General features: G+C 45.2%; 1 protein-coding gene across 4 annotated transcripts in view; it reads right to left on the reverse strand.

Moving 5' to 3' along the window:
• The window catches only part of LOC111971375 (low-density lipoprotein receptor-related protein 8-like), a 285,885-nt gene that overhangs the window by 137,310 nt on the left and 121,451 nt on the right, over positions 1-27,124 (reverse strand). For all 4 annotated transcript variants that reach the window (XM_023998127.2, XM_023998126.2, XM_023998125.2 and 1 more), the window contains exon 3: positions 11,336-11,458. In XM_023998127.2, the coding sequence (XP_023853895.1) occupies positions 11,336-11,458 (123 nt within the window). The remainder of the gene's footprint in view (positions 1-11,335; positions 11,459-27,124) is intronic.

Raw genomic sequence — 27,124 nt, forward strand, 5'->3', positions numbered from 1 at the left:
ACCCCCTTAGGTGTACTAGGTGAGGGTTGTGAGATTTGCAGGAAGCGTTGTAGGAGCTACTGCGGTAGTGGTTGTCTCCTTTAGAAATGGACTTGCCTTTGCTGTTGACTGTTGTGTGTCACGCCTGACCTTAGTTATCTTTGTTTCTTTATTATTTTGGTTAGGTCAGGGTGTGACGAGGGTGGTTGGGTGGGTTTGTCTTTGTTAGCGGTTTTGTGATATCTATGGGGTTTTTGGTATTCCCATCAGAGACAGCTGTTTATCGTTGTCTCTGATTGGGGATCCTATTTAGGTTGCCATTTTCCAATATTTTGGTTTTGTGGGTTTATTGTCTATGTGAAGTTTGCATGTCTGCACTCGTTGTATTATAGCGGTCACAGGTCGTGTTGTTATTTTGTTTAAGTTTGTTTAGTGTTCTTCGTGTTCATTCGTCTTATATTAAAAGTATGTATTCATCAATTCACGCTGCGCCTTGGTCTTCTTATTACGACGAACGTGACATTGTGTTGATTTAACAGGAGTTTAGGGATGGATTCTGGTCACTCAGGTACATTTATATAAACACAGTTGCAAGATACAATACAGACAGCACATAGTAAAAGTTTAACGTGTACAGCCCCTGTTCGTATTAACTGACTGTTGTTCAACCTTGTTGTCTTGACTGGTCTCAAGTGTCATTTTATCCTCCAATCTAATGTTCCCACACTCCCTTCTTCTACTGCTCTATCTATTTTCTCACCTTCAGTCATGCAGTCAACTCACGTAGTAACCCCAAACACATCCACCCAGCCGCCCCCACCTATCAACCCCCTTACTCTGAAAGAGTCGTTTTCTTTAAAATACCCACCAGGCTAGTTTATTTTTCACATTTGTAATTAGGGTCCGCTCCTGACGAACTGTCTGAGGGCCCTACTTAATCGGATGCCAGAGGCCTCAGGCCACACATTGATTCCTTCACTGGGAAATAAATTCAATCAGATGCATTTTAAAACTGACTGGGAATCAGTGGGGAGGGGCGCATGTCGGACAGACGGCAAGGATGGGTGGGAGGATGAGGGAAGCAGAGGAGTGAGGTGGAATGTATATTTGCAAGCTTAAACAAAGCTGAGAGAGTGAATCAGGAAAGGGAGATGGAGGAGAGATTTGAGCAGCGGAGGAGAGGGATGAAGGCTTGAGGAGGGATGAGCACCTGCACATACACATGCATACACACACAGCGCACAAACACACACACACAACAATGTGTGAACCTTTGAAAATTTCTCCGAGTGATTCAACCTTGATTAGAGATAACAAGTCTTAATGAGAAGTCCAGTAATCAGATGAACGCCTTAGAGATTTACCTTCCTCTGAATGCTAAAACACATGGGCACTGCTCTGCTGTCGATCACAACAGTCCTTGGCCCACACAAATTACAGTCTAGCAACAGAAATATTGAATGTCTCTTCGATAATGCTTTGATTTCATCTTTCCAAAATAGGGTAAAACTAAAGTGACAATGTGGGTTATTTTTTGAGGTAAAGAATATTTGAATAAACCAAATATAAAGAGATCAATACACTTTTCAGCTCTGTCTTTTGGCTTTGGATGTCAGGTCTATGGATCCGGAAAACTGGGAGAATATAAATCAAATCAAATCACATTGTATTGTCAACACACATATTTCACAGATGTTATTGTGGGTGTAGCGAAACGCTTGTGTTCCTAGCTTCAACGGTGCAGTATCTCTAACAATTCACAACAACACACACAATCTAAGTAAAGAATGGAATTAAGAAATATAATAATATTAGGACGAGTCGGAGTGGCATTGGATAAACAATAAATACAATACAGTATATACAGTCGTGGCCAAAAGTTAGGAATGACACAAATATAAATTCTACAAAGTTTGCTACAATCAGTGTCTTGATTTTAACTACTGGAGTATAATATGAATTCAGCATTTCATAATCGAGAGCAGCTTTTTGAAATTATGGTAATATTTGCAATGTTTGACCCTTCTTTTTCAAGACCTCTGCAAATCCACCCTGGCATGCTGTCATATTAACTTCTGGCCACATCCTGAAAAAACCCCTGATGGCAGCCCATTCTTGCATAATCAATTGCTTGGAGTTTGTCAGAATTTGTGGGTTTTTGTTTGTCCACCGCCTCTTGAGGATTGCCACAAGTTCTCCAATGGGATAAGGTCTGGGAAAAGGGTTTTCCTGGCCATGGACCCAAAAATAGATGTTTTGTTCCCCGAGCCACTTAGTTTATCACTTTTGGCCTTATGGCAAGTCTCCATCAATGCTGGAAAAGGCATATTCGTCACCACACTGTTCTGTGATGGTTGGGAGAAGTTGCTCTCAGAGGAATGTGTTGGTAGCGCATTTCTTTATTCATGGCTGTGTTCTTACGGCAAAATTTGCTGAGTGGGAGCCACTCCTTGCTGAGAGCAAACCCCCACACTGAATGGTCTCAGACTGCTTTACTGTGGTATAAACACAAGGACTGCTGTGTAGCGGTCACCTTGTCTTCTCCGTACAGCTTTTTTCCGTTTCTCCAAACAATCGACAGGGGATTTCATCAGAGAAAATGACTTTAGCCCAGTCCTCAGCAGTCAATCCCTGTACCTTTGCAGAATAAATCAGTCTGTCCGCTGATGTTTTTCCTGGAGAGAAGTGTTCTTTGCTGCCTTTCGACACAGGCATCCCCAAAATTTCGCCTCACTGTGCGTGCAGAATGCACTCACACATGCTGCTGAAGCTTCTTCACAACAATTGAACACTCTCCTTGAAGTCCCTTGGTGGATCCGATAATGGTTGATTCTAGGTGCAATCTACTGGCAGCAATATCCTTGCCTGTGAAGCCCTTTTTGTGGCAAAGCAATGATGACGGCACGTGTTTCCTTGCAGGTAACTATGGTTGACAGAGGAAGAACATGATTCCAAGCACCATCCTCTTTGAAGCTTCCCGTCTGTTAATCGAACTCATCACATGACAGTGATCTCCCAGCTTGTTACTGCATTCAACATCAACCTGTGTTAACGAGAGAATCACTGCAGCGTGATATGAATACATACTTTTAATATAAGACGAATGAACACGAAGAACACTAAACAAACTAACAAAATAACAACACGACCGTGACCGCTAATAACAACGAGTGCAGACATGCAACTTCACATAGACAATAACCCACAAAACCAAAATATGGAAAATGGCAACCTAAATAGGATCCCCAATCAGAGACAACGATAAACAGCTGTCTCTGATTGGGAATACCAAAACCCCATAGATATACAAAAACCGCTAGACAAGACAAAACCACCCATACCACCCTCGTCACACCCTGACCTAACCAAAATAATAAAGAAAACAAAGATAACTAAGGTCAGGGCGTGACACACAACATCAACACAAAGGCAAGTCCATTTCTAAGGAGACAACCACTACCGCAGTAGCTCCTACAACGCTCCTGCAAATCTCACAACCCTCACCCGTATTACACCTAAGGGGTTAACCCCAAACACATCCACCCAGCCGCCCACCCACCTATCAACCCCCTTACTCTGAAAGAGTCGTTTTCTTTAAAATACCCACCAGGCTAGTTTATTTTTCACATTTGTAATTAGGGTCCGCTCCTGACGAACTGTCTGAGGGCCCTACTTAATCGGATGCCAGAGGCCTCAGGGGCCACACATTGATTCCTTCACTGGGAAATAAATTCAATCAGATGCATTATTAAACTGACTGGGAATCAGTGGGGAGGGCGCGCATGTCGGACAGACGGCAAGGATGGGTGGGAGGATGAGGGAAGCAGAGGAGTGAAGGTGGAATGTTAWTTGCAAGCTAAACAAAGCTGAGAGAGTGAATCAGGAAAGGGAGATGGAGGAGAGATTTGAGCAGCGGAGGAGAGGGATGAAGGCTTGAGGAGGGATGAGCACCTGCACATACACATGCATACAAACACAAGCGCACAAACACACACACCACACAATGTGTGAAACCTTTGAAAATTTCTCCGAGTGATTCAACCTTGATTAGAGATAACAAGTCTTAATGAGAAGTCCAGTAATCAGATGAAACGCCTTAGAGATTTACCTTCCTCTGAATGCTAAACACCATGGGCACTGCTCTGCTGTCGATCACACTAGTCCTTGGCCCACACAAATTACAGTCTAGCAACAGAATATATGAATGTCTCTTCGATAATGCTTTGAATTTCATCTTTCCAAAATAGGGTAAAACTAAAGTGACAATGTGGGTTATTTTTTGAGGTAAAGAATATTGAATAAAAACAAATATAAAGAGATCAATACACTTTTCAGCTCTGTCTTTGCTTTGGATGTCAGGTTCTATGGATCCGGAAAACTGGGAGAATATAAATCAAATCAAATCACATTGTATTGGTCAAAAACACATATTTCACAGATGTTATTGTGGGTGTAGCGAAACGCTTGTGTTCCTAGCTTCAACGGTGCAGTARTCTCTAACAATTCACAACAACACACACAATCTAAAAGTAAAAGAATGGAATTAAGAAATATATAAATATTAGGACGAGTCGGAGTGGCATTGGCTAAAACAATAGAATACAATACAGTATATACAGTCGTGGCCAAAAGTTTAGAGAATGACACAAATAATAAATTCTACAAAGTTTGCTACATCAGTGTCTTTCTGGAGTATATGCAAATTGCCATCATACAATCTGAGGCAGCAGACTTTGTGAAAATTAATATTTGTGTCATTCTCAAAACCTTTGGCCACGACTGTACATATGAGATGAGTAAAGCAGTATGTAAACATTATTAAAGTGGCAGAGTGCCCCCGGTGATGCGTTGGGCAKACCGCACCACCCTCTGAAGAGCCCTGCGGTTGCGGGCGGTGCAGTTGCCGTACCAGGTGTTGACACAGCCCAACAGGATGCTCTCAATTGCACATCTGTAAAAGTTTGTGAGGGTCTTAGCGGCCAAGCCACATTTCTTCAGCCTCCTGAGGTTGAAGAGGCGCTGTTGCTTCTTCTTCACCACACTGTCTGTGTGGGTGGACCATTTCAGACAGTCAGTGATGTGTACACCGAGGAACTTGAAGCTTTCACCTTCTCCATTGTGGTCCCGTCGATGTGGAAAGGGGCTTGCTCCCTCTGCTGTTTCCTGAAATCCACGATCAGCTCCTTCGTTTCATTGAAATTGAGGGAGAGGTTATTTTCCTGGCATCACTCCGCCAGAGCCCTCACCTCCTCACTGTAGGCTGTCTCGTCATTGTTGGTAATCAGGCCTACTACTGTTGTGTCCTCTGCAAACTTGATGTTTGAGTTGGAGGTGTGCGTGGCCACACAGTCATGGGTGAACAGGGAGTAAAGGAGGAGGCTGAGCACGTACCCTTGTGGGGCCCCTGTGTTGAGAATCAGCGAAGTGGAGGTATTTTTTCCTACCTTCACCACCTGGGCTGGCCCGTCAGGAAGTCCAGGACCCAGTTGCACAGGGCAGGGTTCAGACCCAGGGCCCYRAGCTTAATGATGAGCTTGGAGGGTACTATGGTGTTGAAGGCTGAGCTATAATCAATGAACAGCATTCTTACACAGGTCCAGATGGGATAGGGCAGTGTGCAGTGCGATGGAGATTGCATCGTCTATGGATCTATTGGGGCAGTAAGCAAATTGAAGTGGGTCTAGGGTGTCAGGTAAGGTAAAGTTGATATGATCCTTAAATAGCCTCTCATAGCACTTCCTGATGACAGAGGTGAGTGCAATGGGCAATAGTCATTTAGTTCAGTTACCTTTACTTTCTTGGGTAAGGGAACAATGGTGGACATCTTGAAGCAAGTGGGGACAGCAGACTGGAATAGGGGGCCACGGAGAAGGAAAACCCACAGTCCTTGGTAGCGGGCCGCGACGGTGGTGCTGTGTTATCCTCAAAGTGGGCGAAGAAGGTGTTTAGCTTGTACGGGAGCAAGACGTCTGAGTCCACGTCATAGCTGGTTTTCCCTTTGTAATCCGTGATTGTCTGTAGACCCTGCCACATACGTCTCGTGTCTGAGCTGTTGAATTGCGACTCCACTTTGTCTCTGTACTGACGTGTTTTGCCGGTTTGATTGCCTTACGGAGGGGATAACTGCATTGTTTGTATTCAACCATATTTCCAGTCACCTTGCCATGGTTAAATGTGATGGTTCGCGCTTTCAGTTGTGTGTGAATGCTGCCATCCATTCACGGTTTCTGGTTTGGGTAGGTTTTAATAGTCACAGTGGGAACAACATCCCCTATATATTTCCTGATGTACTCAGTCACCGTGTCCTTGTATACATCAACGTTATTCTCAGAGGCTACCCGATGGGTCACACCAGCGTTGAATAGACCTTAGCACGGGTACTTCCTGTTTGAATTTCTGCCTATAGGATGGGAGGAGCAAAATGGAGTCGTGATCTGATTTTCCAAAGGGAGGGCGAGGGAAGGCCTTGTAGGCATCTCGAAAGGGGGAGTAGCAGTGGTCGAGTGTTTTTCTACACTACAGTCAATGTGTTGATAGAACTTCAGTAGCGCTTTCCTAAAATTTGCTTTGTTAAAATCMCCAGCTACAATAAATGCGTCCTCAGGATATGTGGTTCCTGTTTGCATAAAGTCCAGTGTAGTTCCTTGAGGGCCGTCGTGGTATCGGCTTGAGGGGGAGTATACACGGCTGTGACAATAACCAATAACGGTCGGCATTTGATTGTGAGGTATTCTTGGTCGGGTGAACAAAAGGACTTGAGTTTCTGTATGTTATCACAATCACACCATGAATAGTTAGTCATGAAACATACACCACTGCCTTTCTTCTTGCGGAGAGTTCTYTATTCCTGTCTGTACAATGTACTGAGAACCCAGCTGGTATGGGTGGGGACAGTATATCCCAAGAGAGCCATGATTCCRTGAAACAGAGTACGCTACAGTCCCTGATGTCTCTCTGGAAGGAGATCCTCACCCTGAGCTCGTCTACTTTATTGTCCAGAGACTGAACATTAGCGAGTAATATACTCGGAAGCGGTGGATGGTGTCGGACTAGAAGTCCATTCCRAATACCTCTTTTCCGCCGGCGGCATCTTGGAGCAGCCTCTGGAATAAGTACAATTGCCTTGGGGGTACAAACAAAGGATCMATTTCAGGAAAGTCGTATTCCTGGACTTAATGCTGGTGAGTTACCGCCGCTCTGATATCCAAAAGTTATTTCYGGCTGTACGTAATAACACAAAAAACRTTCTGGGCGTGGGCCTCCSGAGTGGCGCAGCGGTCTATGGCACTGCATCGCAGTGCTAGATGCGTTACTACAGACCCCGGTTTGATACCGGGCTGTGTCGCAGCTGGCCATGACCAGGAGACCCATGAGGTGACGCATAATTGKCCCCGCGTCGWCCAGGTTAGGGGAGGGWTTGGCCGGCCAGGATGTCCTTGTCCCATCGCGCTCTAGCAACTCCTGTGGAGGGCCGGGCGCATGCACGCTGACATGGTCGCCAGGTGTACAGTGTTTCATCAGACACATTGGTGCGGCTGACTTCCGGGTTAAGTGAGCAGTGTGTCAAGAAGCAGTGCGGCTTGGCGGGGTTGTGTTTCGGAGGACGCACGGTTCTCAACCTTCGCCTCTCCCGAGTCCGTACGGGAGTTGCAGCGATGGGACAAGACTGTAACTACCAATTGGAAATGACAAAATTGGGGAGAAAAAGGGGGTAATTTTGTTAAATGAAAAATAAATTAATAAAAATGGGATAATAATGAAATGACACACCCCMMAAAAWTATACTGCAAAGTTGCTTAGGAGCTAGCTAAGCTGCCATGTCTGTCGGAGCCATCTTCTGAGTTATTAGTCTGATTTATCTAGCTCTGAGAACCCCTGTTAACTATGGAGCTAGCACAGTGGGGAAGAGTGGATGGATATGCTGAAGGAGACCAGAGCACGGCCTTTCAGTGGATGGATACGCTGCTAGAGAGGGGTTCTAGAGACAACACTAATTTGACATGGGAGCTGAGGTCGATACAAAGTCTTGATTGCTGCAGCTTTCCCTTATTCTCAGCAGAGTCAGCTAGTGTGTGTGTGCGCATGTGTGTATGTTTCTACAGTAGGAGTTGAGCAGTTCCTCACCTGTAGCTTCCTTTAAAAAACACCCACAGGAGACCTCCACTCTGCTACACATGGCACTCACCTCTCCAAAAACCCATTTAACCTCTCAGCAGAGTCCAGAGCTACGAAGCCATGCTACATTCACGCACAAACACATTGCTTGCAGTGCAGTGTGTGCTCTGTTTGTCACACAGACAGGCCCCTTCTCTCAGGGTTGTACCTGTCTAGCATAGTGTCTGTGTGTTGTGTTCTCAATCTCTTGGTGGCATCTCTCCTTAGAACAATCTCTGAGCCTGTCCGAGTCACCGTTGTCTAATCAAATACACACTCAGGGTGAGACTGCAACCCGCCATCTCACGCACGCACGCACGCACGCACGCACGCACGCACGCACGCACGCACGCACGCACGCACGCACACACACACACACACACACACACGGCAGGCCCTCCAAACAGCAGCCCAAGGTCACCCTTTCTCCAGTGTGTCAGATCTCGACACCATTTCCAGCACCGCTTTTTTCCTCCATATTGCTTCTGAAAATTGCTTGCAGCTGCTGTTCTGTTGGCGGCCCATACAGAAGTCCTACTATACAGTACGGTAGGAACGAGCAGAGCCAAGGGGAGAGGAACTGGCAATGAGAGAGACACCTGCCTGTGTATGCCATTTTTTTGCCATTTGAACCAGCAGGCAGAGAGCACTATATAAGAGCATCAGTAAGGACGAAGCTCATTCATTCCGGATTGTCTCTCACACAGTTGATGTGAGTATACAGTGCATTCGGAAAGTATTCAGACCCCTTGGCTTTTTCCACATTTTTTTACGTTACAGCTTTATTCAAAAATGTATTAAATTGTTTTTTACCCCCTAATCAATCTACACACAATACCGCGACTCAACARTAACCCCTAAAAGCCCATTGCATGTACAGATGGGGGTTAATAACTGGCTCATGGATCATCTTCATGAGAAGAGATAGGGAGAGGAGTCCAGTTTATTATTTTTATTTAAATTAAACCTTTATTTAACTAGGCAAGACAGTTAAGAACAAACTCTTATTTACAATGACGGCCAAACCCGGACGACGCTGGGCCAATTGTGCACCACCCTATGGGCCTACCAATCACAGCCTGATGTGATGCAGCCTGGATTCGAACCAGGGACTGCAGTGACACCTCTTGCACTGAAATGCAGTGCCTTACACCGCTGSGCAGCTCGGGAGCCTAATTTTCTCTTCAGATCTCTCCAGAGATRTTCGATTGGGTTCAAGTCCGGCTGGGCCACTCAAGGACATTCAAAGACTTGTCCCAAAGCCACTCTTGCGTTGTCTTGGCTGTGTGCTTAGGKTCATTGTCCTGTTGGAAGGTGAACCTTCACCCCACTCTAGAGCAGGTTTTCATCAAGGATCTCTCTGTACTTTTCTCCGTTCATCTTTGCCTCGATCCTGATGAGTCTCCCAGTCCCTGCCTCTGAAAAATATCCCCACAACATGATGCTGCCACCACCATGCTTCACCGTAGGGATGGCGCCAGGTTTCCTCCAGATGTGACGCTTGGCATTCAGACCAAAGTGTTCAATCTTGGTTTCATCAGACCAGAGAATCTTGTTTTTCATGGTCTGAGAGTCTTTGGGTGCCTTCTGGCAAACTCCAAGCGGGCTGTCGTGCCTTTTACTGAGGAGTGGCTTCCGTCTGGCCACTCTACCATAAAGGCCTGATTGGTGGAGTGCTGCAGAGATGGTTGRCCTTCTGGAAGGTTCTCCCATCTCCACAGAGGAACACTGGAGCTCTATCAGAGTGACCATCGTCTTCTTGGTCACCTCCCTGACCAAGGCCCTTCTCCCCCGATTGTTCAGTTTGGCCGGGCGGCCAGCTCTAGTAAGTCTTGGTGGTTCCAAACTTCTTCCATTTAAGAATGATGTAGRCCACTGTGTTCTTGGGGACCTTCAATGCTSCAGACATTTTGTGGTACCCTTCCCCAGATATATGCCTGTCAACTGTGGGACCTTATATAGACAGGTGTGTGCCTATCCAAATCATGTCCAATCAATTGAATTTACCACAGTTGGACTCCAATCAAGTTGTAGAAACATCTCAAGGATGATCAATGGAAACAGGATGCAYCTGAGCTCAATTTCGAGTCTCATAGCAAAGTGTCTGAACAATTATGCAAATAAGGTATTTCTGTTTTTAATTGTTAATACTTTTGCAAACATTTCTAAAAACCTGTTTTCGCTTTATCACTTTGGGGTATTGTGTGTAGATTGAGGAGAATAMATTTTAGAACCAGGCTGTAACAAAATGTGGGAAAAGTCAAGGGGTCTGAATACTTTCCGAGTATATAACAGCTCTATGACTCTCCTCCCATAGGCCATAGAGTTTAGCATAATGCCGCCACCCCTCAGTAATGGCAGGTGACTTATGGCTATAAAGAAGTGGCTGCAATCTCACGGTTGTCTCTGTACAGTAATACCCATGAATGGCTTGATCRATGGCCAGGGCTAAGTCATTACGGCTGCGTTAAAAAGTAATAAACAGCGGCATGTGAACATGCCTCCCGGTACACAGGTCATATGCTGGTGGCAATTATAAAAAAAAATGGAGTGCAGCCCGCAGTGAATCCTGGGTAATTAATAAGCAGGATGTGAGCGTAGTGGAACAGGGTTTAGAGCTGACCTCGGGTCTGTGTGAGTGTGACAGGKGGGCACAGAAGTACAGTAGGGTCAGTTGGCCGTGTGTGTGAGACTCRGACAGATGGAAGTGGACAGGGTCTGTTCTGCTGGTTGGAGGGATGTGCACTGTGTGTCTTTGGTGAAAAAAACCTCTGTGAAAAAACACAGARAACGTCAATCTGATTTCCAGAGGTAAGGGAAGGAAATACGTTCATTTTTAGAAATKAGGCGGGAATTGGTGGTGCAGCGGTTCAAACGTGACAGGGCTAAAYGAGGTACCCACAATGCAGATCAGGCTCACTGCTCTGGAACGGAGATGAGGAGAAAACACACTGGCTGGCTGATTTGGTTTTCCAACCCGCAGCTTCCTCGTACCTCATCTGCCACTGAGCTGGAGGCAATGTTCCTCTGGATGCCAGGATGTGTGTGGTGTGTGGCGTGGGCATGTGAGTGTGTTGGAGGTGTCCTGAAGGCCCTTTTTTTTTTTTTTGTACCGACACACAACCAATTCATCCATCCCCATGCATCCATTCCTCCATACACATCTACACAACAGTACGGGAAAGAGGGCGTCTGAACTCACTGCACGTAGCGTCGGCCTCGTCTGATCCGTCGGCACACTCCGGCTCCCCGTCACAGCGCCACCGCTGGGGAACACACTGGCCGTTCTCACACGCAAAGTCTGTGGTGGCACACGTCTTCTTTGCTGCTCAGAGAGAGAGAGAGATAGGGAAGGAGAGAGAGAGAGAGATAGGGAAGGAGAGAGAGAGAGCGATAGGGAAGGAGAGAGAGAGAGCGATAGGGAAGGAGAGAGAGATCAGATTAGTATTCTAAGTCAAATACACAACTCAAGCTAAGTGAAATGGAGTCTCGCTTTGAACAAACGATGAAAACCTCGAGGTCGGGTTTACAATCAGGTCCACTATCTAATAAGCAAACTACACAAAAAGTGTCCAGATGCAAGCTTCAGTTCATATACCCCCACTTTACAAATACCCTCCCAAATCTGTCCATTTGTCTCAGTACCCAGAGATTGCAGCAAGGGCAGACTGTTGTTAGATTACCAGTCTCATAACCMATCTAACCCCATTCTCCAGTCACTCTCTCCGAGCAGAGCGGAGCAGCCCAGGGAACGCTTGAGCGTGTCACAGGGAGAGCTAAAGCTTCTTCTTCTTGACCGGGAGAGTTCTGAACAAGAGAAAGCACTCACCTCATGTGAGAGCGAGAGAACAACGCCTCGCTCCACTAGCCTGATGAACAACACACACCGGGACTAACTGTCCTGTTCTCTTCCTCATTTACATGCCTTGGTTTAAACACTGTTGTGCCCACGGGACGACACGAGCCTCAAATGTCAATTAGTGGTGTGCTAGGCTAGTCAGAATCACTGCAGTGGAGTGTGAGGGGGATCGCTAGGGGTTTAGCCTTGCCTGGCTGGGGAGAGGCTAGTTAGGCWAAAAATGTTAGCCTAAAAATGTCAACTACATTGACTACATCTAATGTAGGTTATTGTACTGTAGCACTAATCAGAATCACTGTATTGGAGTGGGATGAATGCTACGGCCTAGCCCAGTCTGGCTGAGTAGACCAGCGGCTTGTTAGCCTATTGTTTATGTGATGTAGCCTACCTTGGGTGGCCAGACTGGGGGGGTTCAAATCACTGCATATGAATGATCCCCCCCCCCCCAGGGACTCATAACACAACAGGAAGGGTCGGATTCGGACTATTACACCTGACAGCACTCGCGTCATTACCTGCTAGGTTACTGCCTGACATGCTGGAAAGTACAGAGAAGTCACAAACAACTCCTAATACATTTGGTAATTGGTATTTTATTGGGATCCCCATTAGCTTTTGCGAAAGCAGCAGCTACTCGTCCTAGGGTCCACATAGAACATGAAACATTACGTAATAGGGTCGTTCCACCAATTTGGTRCTTCTTGAGAAGTGTAACTTAGTCCCAAAAAACGTTTGATTTCACCGAATTTTAACATTCTGTCATAATGAGCACATAAAAAACTAGTTTTACCATCTCAAGACGTGAAATTACAAAATGGCTATAGTAAGTGCCGATTAAGTGCCAAATAAAGTAAAAGGGTTGACAGTAACAGGGTTTCTTCTTAAATCAGCCATAAATYGCCTCGTGAAAAGGGGAATGGATGCTTGTCGTGGCAATTGAATGCAAGCTTATTTAAAAAAAAAAAATTGTTCAAACATTTCTAGGCTGTCTATCTATGGTTAACAAGGTTATACTCAACTCAGTTTTCCACCACAAAACACCAGAAAATGGCMAAAAAGACTTGAACCAGCTCACCTGCTTTTATTAGACATTCAAAGCGTCTTTAGAATAAAAAAATAAAAAAAGAATCGTTTCACCATATTAAAATGAGAGTCCAGTTCACATAACATGGTTGACCTTAAAATGATGGACAGACGTAAATGAATCACTAATCACATGAATTAAATAAATAATAGTGAAACTTTAAGTGGGTTAAAATCTTCCTAGAATTGACACAGGGTTGACGGAGGGACATGTCAAAATGCTGAATTTTGAATGATCAAATTCTCCTTGTGTTCTATATTAAAGGGGAACTTCATYTGACATAACAGGCTGTTACAATTCAATATTGGTGCACAATTTCTACTTAAAATATCAAAGGTACGCAAAAGGCACTCATTTCATGGAATGACCCATGAACGCTAATAGACAAGAACAGCTCAAGGACCGAACTACGTACAGTTGAGCAACACAATGGGGAAGTACCTAAAAGTCCTACCAACATCTTCTAATGGATGAGGACAAGAGTCTCCATTATAATGGGACATGAAGTAGAAGTATTTTCCCGATGGCTATAACAAAAACACCCCGATTCTATAATACAATTTTCAAGCAGTTAAAAAGAAAACTCCAAAGTACATGGCTGTGAGGATTGCAGAGGAAGAAGCTCCATCCACAGAGGTCCTGTGTAATGGAATTACACATCCCTGTAGACTCAACAAATCCCCTCCCGGCGTGTGCGTGTGTTCGTGATCGCAATATCATGCGAGTGTGTCACTGAACACAAATCCCCCCCAGTCTCCTATTATTTTATCTGGGAATTCATCTAACTCCCTTCCATCTCCCCAGCCAGTCTCCCACTCCACACATACAAGACCAAAAGTATGTGGACACTCGTTGAAAATCTCATTCCAAAAGTTGGTGCCAACTTTGCTGTTATAACAGCCTCCACTCTTCTGGGAAGGCTTTCCACTAGAAGATAGAACATTGAGCATTAGWGAGGTCGGGCACTGATGTTGGCCGATTCGGCCTGGCTCGCAGCCAGCATTCCAATTCATCCCAAAGGTTTTTTGATGGGGTTGAGGTCTTGGCCAGTCAAGTTCTTCCACACGGATCTCGACAAACCATTTCTGTATGGACCTCGCTTTGTGCACGGGGGCATTTTCATGCTGAAACAGGAAAGGGCCTGCACCAAACTGTTGCCACAAAGTTGGAAGCACAGAATCATCTAGAATATCATTGCTTGCTGTAGCGTTAAAATGTCCCTTCACTGGAACTAAGGGGCCTAACCCGAACCATGAAAAACAGCCCCAGACTATTATTCCTCCTCCACCAAACTTTACAGTGGGCACAATGCATTCAGGCAGGTAGCGTTCTACTGGCATCCGCCAAACCCAGATTTGTTTGTCGGACTGCCAGATGGAGAAGCGCGATTAAGCACTCCAGAGAACTCGTTTCCACTGCTCCAGAGTCCAATGGTGGCGAGCTCAACACCCCTCCAGTCAACGCTTTGCATTACGGACGGTGATCTTAGGCTTGTGCGCGGCTGCTCGGCAATGGAAACCCATTTCATGAAGCTCCCGTCAAACAGTTCTTCTGCCGACGTTGCTTCCAGAGGCAGTTTGGAACTCAGTAGTGAGTGTTGCAATTGAGGACGATATTTATGAGCTACGCGCTTCAGCACTYAGCCGTCCCATTCTGTGAGCTTGTGTGGCCTACCACGTCGCGGCTGAGCCGTTGTTGCTCCTAGACGTTTCCACTTCACAATAACACCACTTACAGTTGACCGGGGCAGCTCTAGCAGATCAGATATTTGACAAACTGACTTGTTGGAAAGGTGGCATCCTATGACGGTGTCAATGTTTGTCTATGGAGATTGCATGGCTGTGTGCTCAATTTTATACACCTGTCAGCAACGGGTGGGGCTGAAATAGCCGAACCCACTCATTTGAAGTGGTGTCCACATATATATATTTTTTATTTCACCTTTATTTAACCAGGTAGGCCAAGTTTTCATTTACAACTACGGTCTGGCCAAGATAAAGCAAAGCAGTGCAACAAAAACAACACATAGTTGCAAATGTGATAAACAAATGTACAGTCAATAACACAATGGGGAAAAAATGATATACAGTGAGTGCAAATGTAGTAAGATTAGGGAGGTAAGGCAATAAATAGGCTATAGTGGTGAAATCATTACAATTTAGCATTAACACTGGAGTGATAGATGTGCAGATGATAATGTACAAGTCGAGATACTGTGATGCCAAATGGGCAAAAATAAATAACAATATGGGGATGAGGTAGTTGGGTGGGCTATATACAGATGGGCTGTGTACAGGTACAATGATCGGTAAGCTGCTCTGACAGCTGATGCTTTATATGAAGTACCTGTAAAAAAAATTGGACATACCTACTCATTCAAGGGTTTTCAATATTTGTACTATTTTCTACATTGTAGAATAATAGTGAATACATAAAAACTATGAAAAAACACATATGGCATCATGTAGTAACCAAAAAAGTGTTAAACAAATCTAAATATATTTTATATTTGAGATTCTTCTAAGTAGCCACCCTTTGCCTTGATGACTGCTTTACACACTCTTGGCATTCTCTCAACCAACTTCATGAGGTAGTCACCTGGAATGCATTTCAATTAACAGGTGTGCCTTGTTAAAAGTTAATTTGTCAAATGTCTTTCCTTCTTAATGCATTTGAGCCAATCAGTAGTGTTGTGACAAGGTAGGGGTGGTATACAGAAGATAGCTCTATTTGGTAAAAGACCAAGTCCATATTATGGCAAGAAAAGCTCAAATAAGCAAAGAGAAACGACAGTCCATCATTACATTAAGACACGAAGGTCAGTCAATATGGAAAAAAATCAAKAACTTTGAAAATGTGCARTCGCAAAAACCATAAAGCRCTATGATGTAACTGGCTCTCATGAGGACMGCTACAGGAAAGGAAGGCCCAGAGTTACCTCTGCTGCGGAGTATAAGTTCATTAGAGTTACCAGCCTCAKAAATTGCAGCCCAAATAAATGCTTCACRRAGTTCAAGTAACRGACACATTYCAACWWCAACTGTCCAGAGGAGACTGTGTGAATCAGGCATTCTTGGTCGAATCTCTGCAAAGAAACCACWACTAAACGACACAAATAAGAAGAAGATACTTGCTTGGGCCACGAACCACGAGCAWTGGACATTAGAACAGTGKAAATCTGTCMTTTGGTCTGATGAGTCCAAATTTGAGATCTTTGCTTCCAACCGCCGTGTCTTTGTGAGATGCAGAGTAGGTGAACGGATGATCTCCGCATGTGTGGTTCCCACCGTGAAGCATGGAGGAGGAGGTGTGATGGTGCTTTGCTGGTGACACTGTCTGTGATTTATTTAGAATTCAAGGCACACTTAACCAGCATGGCTACCAAAGCGTTCTGCAGCGATACGCCATCCCATCTGGTTTGCACTTTGTGGGACTACCATTTGTTTTTCAACAGGACAATGATCCCCAGATGGGATGATTGGAGGGACAAATAGGGGTACGGAGAGTGGGGAGAGTGGGTAGTAGGGTGCCTAAGGATGTATAGGGGTGGGAGAACACTCCARTGGGGTGAGGGGGACTAAGGAAACAGAGCAACGGCAGACCTATCAATCACCCACAATCTCTCCCACCCTCTCTCCATCCCTCCCTCTCGTCCTTTCTTATCTCAAGGACAAAAGAGCAAATAATCCATGGAAAGAATAGTAGGAATTTCTCATTACCTCCCCCACCCACCTTCAAACTGCTTTAAGTGAGGGTTTCACCWTTGTAGCCCACCACAATATGCTTTTAATTATCCCAAGAAAAGGAAATGTTAGCTTGAAGGACTGCCAGATGTTGTTGAATTGGTGTGAGTTTAGTGTCTCCAGTGATTGTGCGGTGGCATTCCGAGGGGCTCGTGCGCTGTTGATTTTTGTTCATTCATCTCCCAGYGCTGTGTTGTGTGTGTGTGTGTGTTGTGGCACACAGTAATCTTGCCCATTCTCCACAGCTGCCTCAAGGATTTGTTGATGTATGACTTATGCATCAAGATCCCCTGTGCCACACAGAAGTGGCAAACGCGTGCACATCCACAAACAAACACCCAAAAAATGCTAACAATTATGTATACACACAAATCCCCCTCGAATGTGGACAGTTGCAGACACAAATAAATACACAAATACACGTTTACCTCCTTCGCCAGCTGAGACATGTCATGAGAATGCCATCCATATAGAATAACTTTAACTCACTGTAAACGGTGTGAGTCCATGAGCTGAATACATACAATATATCCACATACAAGTAACACACGCAAGTACGCGCTCACACACGCACATCACACAGCCCTGTCTCAGACCAACTAGAACAGGTATTATTTTTCCCAATTCCCGCTGCGATTCCTATTCATTATCCTGTAGGCCCACCCCCTTTCCCTGATCAGCTGAGAGAAGACAGGAAGCTCCTCTCGGAGCTACCGGCATTCTCCCAATGACACGCTCCAGGGGCCACCATGATTACTGACTGACTCGGGTGACCTGGGATGTTTACCGAGCCCCCGCCGCACCTCTAAGGAATCCGCCACGTCGCCGTAACAACACAGGGATGTGAATTGAGAAGAAGCGACAGAGGAGCAGAGGAAACAGGTGAAGGTCAGGAACCTCGGAGTCATTCAATTTCCACACTCCATTTACCCCTCAAAACGTGTTCTCACCATCACGGGGAAGGGAGACAATGTAATGTATAGCTTCACCACTACAATAACAATGAAGGGGAAACGTTCAACCTTGTTTGGTGTGATTGCCCTGTTTTTGTTTAGTGCTGCATCCAAAATGGCACCCTATGGTACCCTATGGCACCCTATGACATATATATGGTTGATAATAGGTGTTGATAAGCTGTATTGAAGGGCTGAGGTAGACAATCCTTTATGTGCTCACTGTGTGATACGACGAGCCAGGGCCATTACCAGATGGAAGGATCTGTCCAGCATCTTAAGATGTGGCATAAACAGAGCCACTCCCATTTGATAAAACAAAAATCCAATTMATTTGCCAAGAGTTAAACTAGGTTGAGTATGCTATAAGGGCAGCCTTTCTTTACTTTCTCGCTCAGTGAGGTCGTACTCACACAATCCACCTTTCTGATTCAGAGGGGTCRRGTTGAATGCRAAAGACACATTTCAGATGAATGCTATCAGTTGTGCAACTGACTAATCAAATAAAATCAAAGGTTATTGGTCACATACACATGGTTAGCAGATGTTAATGCGAGTGTAGCGAAATGCTCGTGCTTCTAGTTCCGACCGTGCAGTAATATCTAACAAGTAATCTAACAATTTCACAACAACTACCTTATACACACAAGTGTAAAGGAATGGATAAGAATATGTACATATAAATATATGGATGAGCGATGGCCATGCGGCATAGGCAAGATGCAGTATATGGTACAGAGTACAGTATATACATATGAGATGAGTAATGTAGGGTATGTAAACATTATATAAAGTGACATTGTTTAAAGTGACAAGTGACACACTTATTACATCCAATTTTAAATTATTAAAGTRGCAAGAGATTTGMGTCAGTATGTTGGCAGCARCCAATCAATGTTAGTGACGGCTGTTTAACAGTCTGATGGCATGGAAACTGTTTTTCAGTCTCTCGGTCCCAGCTTTGATGCACCTGTACTGACCTCGCCTTCTGAATGATAGCGGGGTGAACAGGCAGTGGCTTTTGGCGGTTGTTGTTCTTGATGATCTTTTTGGCCTTCCTGTGACATCGGGTGGTGTAGGTGTCCTGGAGGGCAGGTAGTTTGCCCCCGGTGATGCGTTGTGCAGACCTCACTACCCTCTGGAAAGCCTAAGGCTTGTGGACAGAGCAGTTGCTGTACCAGGCGGTAATACAGCCCGACAGGATGCTCTCGATTGTGCATCTGTAAAAGTTTGTGAGTGTTTTTGGTGACAAGACAAATTTCTTCAGCCTCTTGAGGTTGAAGAGGCGCTGTTGCGCCTTCTTCACCACACTGTCTGTGTGGGTGGACCATTTCAGGTTGTCCGTGATGTGTACGCCAAGGAACTTAAGACTTTCTACCTTCTCCACTACTGTCCTGTCGAAGTGGATAGGGGGGGTGCTCCCTCTGCTGTTTCCTGAAGTCCACAATCATCTCCTTTGTTTTGTTGACGGGAATCATAATTTATTCGAAAACACAGTTTCCATCATAATTTGATGCAATAAAGAAAGTTAGAAGGGGAAAAAACGGTAAAAATGAACATTTCAGCCTCCCGGGTGGCGTAGTGGTCTAAGGCACTGCATCGCAGTGCTAGCTAGCTGTGCCACCAGAGATTCTGGGTTTGAGCCCAGGCTCTGTCGCAGCCGGCCGCGACCGAGAGGCCCATGGAGTGGCGCACAATTGGCCCAGCGTCGTCCGGGTTAGGGAGGGTTTGGCCGGCAGGGATATCCTTGTCTCATCGCGCACTAGCGACTCCTGTGGCGGGCCGGGCGCAGTGCACGCTGACCAGGTCGCTAGGTGTACGGTGTTTCCTCCGACACATTGGTGTGGCTGGCTACCGGGTTGGATGTGCATTGTGTCAAGAAGCAGTGCGGCTTGGAGAAGAGCTTCAAAAGCAAAAAGCCATAATTGACATTGATAAAAAGAAGAAATTCGGCATGGAAAAAATAAATAACTAATGTCTTAACTTTAAGGTTTTATTCAGTAAGTTTGTTTGCCACAATGCTCCCTGAGCGACAACGCAAGAAAGCAGTGCCAATAAAGCTTGTTATCATTTTAATCATAAAATGTTCAAGTTTCCACACGTGTAGGGTCTTTGATCACTCTTTTGTTGATGAGAATTTTCCTGCGCCGCAGGAATTGCAGGTGTGCTTCGTGATTTACATAAATTCACCTTAAACCTGCACCAAAACACGGTTATATTAACCGAATTCCACTTTGCGAGTAGCCTCATTTTGACCAGCTAACAGATTAAAACAAGCAGCATCATGGACGAAACATTTCAAATCCTCAAATTAAGATCCTACACCTGTAAGTTTCCCGGTCACAACGGTTCCCCATGTTGACAACAACATTGTGTTTCTTGTTCTTAGCTGAATGACGCTGGGGATTCACAGTGCCACACCCTTTTAACAAGAGAAACGCAGATCAGCTTTTGGTTTTTACTTTCTCTTTCTGGACTTTCGGCGAGGACGTGCATACTCATCTCCTGCATGGCTACAGCTTTCCCAACCCTGACGGATCACCTGCACTGTTCCATCTGCACAGAGATCTTCACCCGGCCTGTGATTCTCAGCTGCCAGCACACCTTCTGCAAAAGACGCATTGAAAGAAGCCTAAACACTGCACTGAGGGCAAATGTCCAAATCTGCAGGCTGATAAGGAATATGGCAAACCAGCTGAAACTGGAAGAACAAAGAGGGGCCAAGAGAGGAAAAAAAGGAGAGGATATGAGTGTTGTGAACGTGGAGCATCTCGGAAGCTCTTTTGTGCGATGGACGATGAGCTCATCTGATTCATTTGTGAGGGTAAAGACCTGTAGAAGAGGCCCAGAAAGATCTGAAGACAGAGGTAGCTACAGTTTTAGTTCACATTAACAACAGGATTGGTGGTATAAAAAAAAGTGAAATGAGGGGCAAAAAAAACTGAAATCACTAAAGCAAAGAGTTACTCAGAACAGATCAAAAGCCAGATCAGTGCCTGTTTTGAGGAGTTCCGGGAGAAGTTGAGAGTGAAAGAAGAGGGCCCATTAAGATTCGGAGATAAGGAGGGTGACGTGGTCAGCGAAGAACAGAACATTTCCCTCCTGGGGAAAGAACTGGCAGAGATGGGCACGCAAGCAGCCTCTCTGTAGTGGGTGGAGATGGGCCAAAAGATTGTCCAGAATAAGGTCACTCGAATGTATGATTTTAAGAGGAATTATCTGTTCCTGAAAGAGCAAGAGAGTCTGCTGGGTTTTGTCTGGCACGGCCCAACCAGAGCCTTTCACTCATAATAAAACCTTTGCAAATATAGGGAATTGTCTGGGAATTAATGAAAGAAAAACTTTGGACAACAGTGTACAGGTCTAAACGTGTTATTCCAAAGACAAACTCATTTTACATTACTGTTAATCAAAAGGATAAATTACATGTTACTTAAACCTCTATTTAGTAAGTCTAAATGCTACAACACTCCATAAACTGCAATGCAAGAAAACAGCGCTTGATATTTTTGGGGGGATTTTTGTTTGTTTCAACCACATTCCCATTACACTGTAGAATCACCTTAAATATTATGATTATTCTTAATGATTAGTATTTTTTATCACTTCCACTACTTCAACGAAAGTCAAATGAAAGTAACACGTGTAAGCAAACAAACAACCGATACATTTCATTCATGRATAATAAGATCATACACGTAAAGTGGATCAAGTAKCGACTGGTGGAATAAAAACGACTTAAAAACGACACTGTTTATTTATTTTCCCTCAAGGAGTTTAGATTTGCCTAGCTTTCACCCTGGAAGATTGAATATGAGTGCAGTGTTACTGAGGGATTAACTGACCAGTGTGTGCGTGCGTGCGTGCCTGCCTGCCTACGTGCCTGCCCGCGTGCACTTGCGCGCGTGTGTATGAAAGAGGGACGGGGGATAGAAAAGTGACACAGTGTGAAARGGGTCTGTTCAGAAGATGAAAGACCTGTCTAGCTCCTGAATGATGACAGGGATGAGAGAGAAATGGTGGTAAGAGCAGTGAAATACCTCAACACTGCAATACGGATAAAAGCACCAGCCCCTGTCCTCTATACAATAGTATACAGTCCCAGGGTGATGTATAGATTATGGATGGATGGACTACAAAGGGCCAGAGATGTGAGATCGGACGCCTGCAGAGAGATGTAGAGATCATCAAACACCCCTCAGCCTGGAGCAGAATTCAACCAGCCACACTTACAATGAACCTCGAGTTCCCGTTTCTGAGCTTCCCCTTCTGAACAGATGAAACCCAAGCCTTAGGGTACAAATGAGCCAATCTCAAATGAGAGTTAGCTTGTTGATGCTGACCGTCTTCCTATACCTCTTTATGAGAGACTAGTGTCCCGAGCCTTTGCTCTCTGAGTGTGTTTACAGTACCAATTCAATCCCCCAGGTGTACGAGAAACATTGGACTGAGCAAAAAACACCCAACTCTCTAATAAGACATGCTAATACGGTCTTAAAGTGTTACCTAAACTCGCCTTCCTCCCACCCACGCTTCAGGCAAATAAACCCATCTTAAAAAACAAAACAAAAAACTGAAAACAGAACAAACACATCTTGGTGACAGTCAGACATATTTATCTGCGAGCCCGGTGCGTATTTCAAAAGGCCCGGCCCGGATAACACGAGGGAAAATGAAGGCGAGAAGGTAAGGCGCTTTGCGAGAGCCACACTAACGCTAGCTCGTCAGCGCTACAGCTTTCTAATGCGGCTYGACAAAGGTTTATCTCCTTCCCCTGTGCCTTGGTGCGTGCTTGACTCCTAGAAATCACAGGCATCCACGCCGCCTCAAACTTTTTCCTCTCTTTTCATTCCATCTTTCTTTCGCACTGTTGTCATTCAAGACTTCCGAKAGGATTTGGAGTGTTTTTGTTAAGCAGTCACTTTAGGGGGAGAATACACAGAGCGAGATGTTGAATGGAGAGGGTGTGTGTGGAGTAGAATGGGAATAGGATTGGGGCGGAATACCGTAGATATCGCATACCGGGGTATTTGGAAAAAGGCCACATAATGGTTTTCCCAATACCGTTAATAACGTCAAAACTTTTTCAATACATTTGAATATTTGCAGTTAAGTTGATACCTGCAGTCAACTTGTGCAATACGTTAGGAGAAAAAGCAGATTGCGTCCTTCATTTCACCTGTCACATTATTTGACGTTATGAAGCTTACCGTAGTTCCCCAGAACAGTTGAGCCAGTCACGTGTTTGTTTGTAACTGGAGAAAGTGGGAGCTGGTGAGTCCAGCTGTGTATTTGGTATGACTTGCTAGTTAGCTAAGTAAGTGGCTGAATGAATGAGGAGACGGGCATCATATAGTGTTAGCTTTCTGCCGTGTTTGGGAAGTCAAAGGGCTTTGGATGACTTATCTGTACAGTACAGCTGTCACTGCTGCTATCTTTGTGCAAATGTCTTGTCCTCTCCGTTCTCGGGCCCGTCAGCTACTTCCCCCTCTTGCCCTAGCGACTCAAGACTCCACACAGACACGGAGTGCACACATACTGTTCCAGAGTCTGTACTGTTCTACCTTCAGACAAAGTATTGAGCTTTGTTCATTTGCACAATGTCTCTCGTTCACATTCGTTTGCAAATGTCCAAACTCACAAAAAAATATATTCGGTTGCTACGACTAATACTTGTACACTACCGGTCAAATGTTTTAGAACACCTACTCATTCAAGGGTTTTTCTTTATTTTTACTATTTTCTACATTGTAGAATAATAGTGGACATCAAAACTATGAAATAACACATATGGAATCATGTAGTAACCAAAAAAGTGTTAAACTTAAAGTAATGATGGACTGTCGTTTCTCTTTGCTTATTTGAGCTGTTCCTGCCATAAAATGGACTTGGTCTTTTACCAAATAGGGCTATCTTCTGTATACCCCCCCCTACCTTGTCACAGGACCTGGGTGCATCAGCGACATGCCACAGCTCAAGACCTCCCAAATCCTGTCACATACAGCGGGGTCTCCTCGACCATGGCTTACATAAGCAAGGGCTTATAGGCAGGGAGCAGGGCCACAAAGAAGCTTACTGACTACCAGAATGAAATCACCAGAAAGGAAAAAGAGAGATGCAGGGCACAAAAAAAGTAATAAAAATTGTAATGCTATCTAAATTGCTTGTGTAATGCTATCTAAATTGCTTGTTTCATGTGAGTCTACAGATTCTCTCTCTCTCTCTCTCTCTCTCTCTCTCTCTCTCTCTCTCTCTCTCTCTCTCTCTCAATTCCATTCTTCAATCAAACGCATGAGTGGCGTAGAGACTGTAGGCTACAGTGTTATCAGTAGAAATCACAGCCATTAGAGCCTGTCTCATTATGTGGAGCTAGCTAGCTCTGCACTGAGCTGTGATCGCATTAGGCCTTAAAAGTAACAGTTCAGCAGCTTTCACCTCGCGTCCGTCTCTCTTCCCTTGGTACGCCAAACACACTCCAGCTCCATGCCACAACGCCACATTTCCATCCAAATTAAATCAATAGGAATTGATCTCCAGCAACTGCCCTGCTGGCTACAACATAATAACATTTTCAAAATTCTCGTACACAGCACACATTTCCCCCCCCTCCACGTCTTCTGATGCCATTTGCCTAGAGGGCTCAAACTCACAACACACACGTGGTGATTGTGGTTTAGCGTCTGAAAAGGGATCAAACAGATCATAGAGACAGAGATCTGTTCGCCAGCATGCGTCAGCTTCACAGCCTGGTAATTAGGCTACAGACAATAAGGCCCATTGTTTTGGTGGAGGAGGAAGATGTGTGGAGGGTTTACGTCAGCCATATCTACTGCATGAAGGGCTAGCAAACCTCTCTGACTGCAAATGGTCAGTAAATCAGTAAAGCTCAGGCAATAACAATGTTGAAGGTGTTGCCGTAACAGGTATTACAGTAACGTGTGTGTGTGTGTGTGTGTGTGTGTGTGTGTGTGTGTGTGTGTGTTGTGGTGTGTTGGTGTGTGTGTGTGTGTGTGTGTGTGTGTGTGTGTGCGCGTGTGTGTAGAGGATTTCTACCAAATCACAGGTAAAGTAGGTGTTGTGTGCTTGGACAAATTACATCACATCATTCTGCTCAGCCAATTCTCATTAGAGGTGAGAAATGCACCCTTTACAATACATACACAACACACACACACCACACACACACACACACACACACACACACACACACACACACACACACACACACACACACACACCACACACACACACACACACACACACACACACACACACACACACACACACAACACACACACACGATCACCAATAGGCCATCTGAGTGGACATTCGGCTCTAAGAGCTGACCTGCATTGAATTATTAAACATTCAGACAGCGATACCCCTGCCTCCCCTCACCTCCCGTGGCCCCTCACCTCTATGGCCTAACCCCCATAGGTGGCTGCCCTGCTGCCTCCCCCATGCCCCGCTTCACCACACCAACCCCTCTGGAAGCTCAGTCTCCTTGACAGGGCCATCATTTTAATGATATCATTCTCTACTGACCCGTCCCTCCCTCATCTCCCTCCAGCCCTGTCGTCTGGCATGGGATAGCAGCACACCAAACACACACAAACTGTCCCGATTACCCATTTACTGCCAGTCCATTAGCAACCCCCCCACCCCTCCTGTCCCCTCCAGCGTTAGTTCTCTCCTCAGACACATGGGGACAGTGTGTACTGTACTGTATAAAACCCCATTTAGTCAACCAACCCTCACTACACCAGACCTGGGTTCAAACAGTATTTGAAAGGTTTAAGTTGTGCTTGAGTGAGCTTGTATGGCGCAATAAAACCAATGAAATGGTCTCAAATGGGCAAATACCATCCATCTGGCACTCCAAATGCTGAAAATATTTGACATATTTCAAATAGTATAAGAGCCCAGCTCGGACTACACCCAGATAGACAGACAGGGGGGAGATGGAGAGTAGTGTTGCCTAGCGCATCTCAACGCAAAGCTCTCTGGGAGGAACACTGTCAGCGGGAAGTGTGTGTGTGTGTGTTGGGGGGGGGGGTCTTCCATCCTTGTGGGGACCTACAACCCTACAAGTTCCCACCAGGATAGTAAAACAAGGAAAATTCGCCCTCGTAGGGACATTTCCCACGTCCCAATGAGGACAAAGGCTATTTTTAAGCTTAGGGGTTAGGTTTAGGGTTGGGGTTACAATTAGGTTTAGAATTAGGGTTAAGGTAAGGAGTTAAGGTAAAGGTTAGGGGTTAGGAAAAATAGGATTTTGAAAGAACACAGGCACACACACACACACACACACACACACACACACACACACACACACACACACACACACACACACACACACACACACACGTACACACACCTTTTTTGATCTCTCTTCCTATCATTTCTGTTTGAGATCATTGGTTCTATCTCAAATCTCTGGTGGTCCTGGCCTCATCTCTGGTGGTTCATTATAGCCCTGTTGCTTTCATCTGGTGTTTTTATTTAACTTTTCACATCAGCGATCATGAAGACAGGGGACAAAGGAAGGGACATTTGGATGTTTGCCAGACAGAAGGCGAGGGAGGGAGGCAATGAGGAGAGAGGGGTAGAGAGCGATTGCGAGCGTGTTATGAGGGAGGGAGGAATGGAGGGAGATGCGGTGGAATAGGGAAATAGGGAAGAAAGAAAATAATTGTAGACGTGCCTGGGGCAGACAAAAATGAGTGATTTTGTATTGCTTTGTGCATTGTCATCGACAACACAGGCGAACAGAGACGGGGACCAGATCAACTGTCACAGGGGAAGATAATTACATTCTGATGCCTCTCAAATCTCTAGGCGATTCAATGCAGCAGGTTGGAAATATATATTCCTCCTAAAATATTCCCCCCACCCTTCCTACTAGGCCAACCCTCCAACCCACACCCCACTTACAAACACACATTTGGAATATGGTTGTGTTTGTGGTCTGTTTTGCTTTCAAGGCGGCGGTCATTTGTAATTTAAAATAATTTTTGCTTGTCAGCGGGAACAATTTGTCCTCCTCAATTGTATGTAGTTCTGGGCCTTTGTCGTTTTTCTGTTGTTCGTTTGTTGCTCCCCTCCCTCTTGTTTTCTGCCCCTCTAGCAGTGCTTTTTAATAATGAAGCCCATCTGTAATTTGTCATGTGGTCCAGCATGCTGCGCTGTGTGAGGGGAGTGTGTGTCCGTGTGTGTGTTTGTGCGCGCGCGCAAGTGTTGTGTGTGTGTGTGTGTGTGTGTGTGTGGTGTGTGTGTGTGTGTGGTGTGTGTGTTGTGGTGTGTGTGTGTGTGTGTGTGTGTGTGTGTGTGGTGTGTGTCTGAATGGCGGTGG

Source organism: Salvelinus sp. IW2-2015, linkage group LG13 (assembly GCF_002910315.2).
Source record: "Salvelinus sp. IW2-2015 linkage group LG13, ASM291031v2, whole genome shotgun sequence".
In the NCBI taxonomy this organism is placed as follows: Eukaryota; Metazoa; Chordata; class Actinopteri; order Salmoniformes; family Salmonidae; genus Salvelinus; species Salvelinus sp. IW2-2015.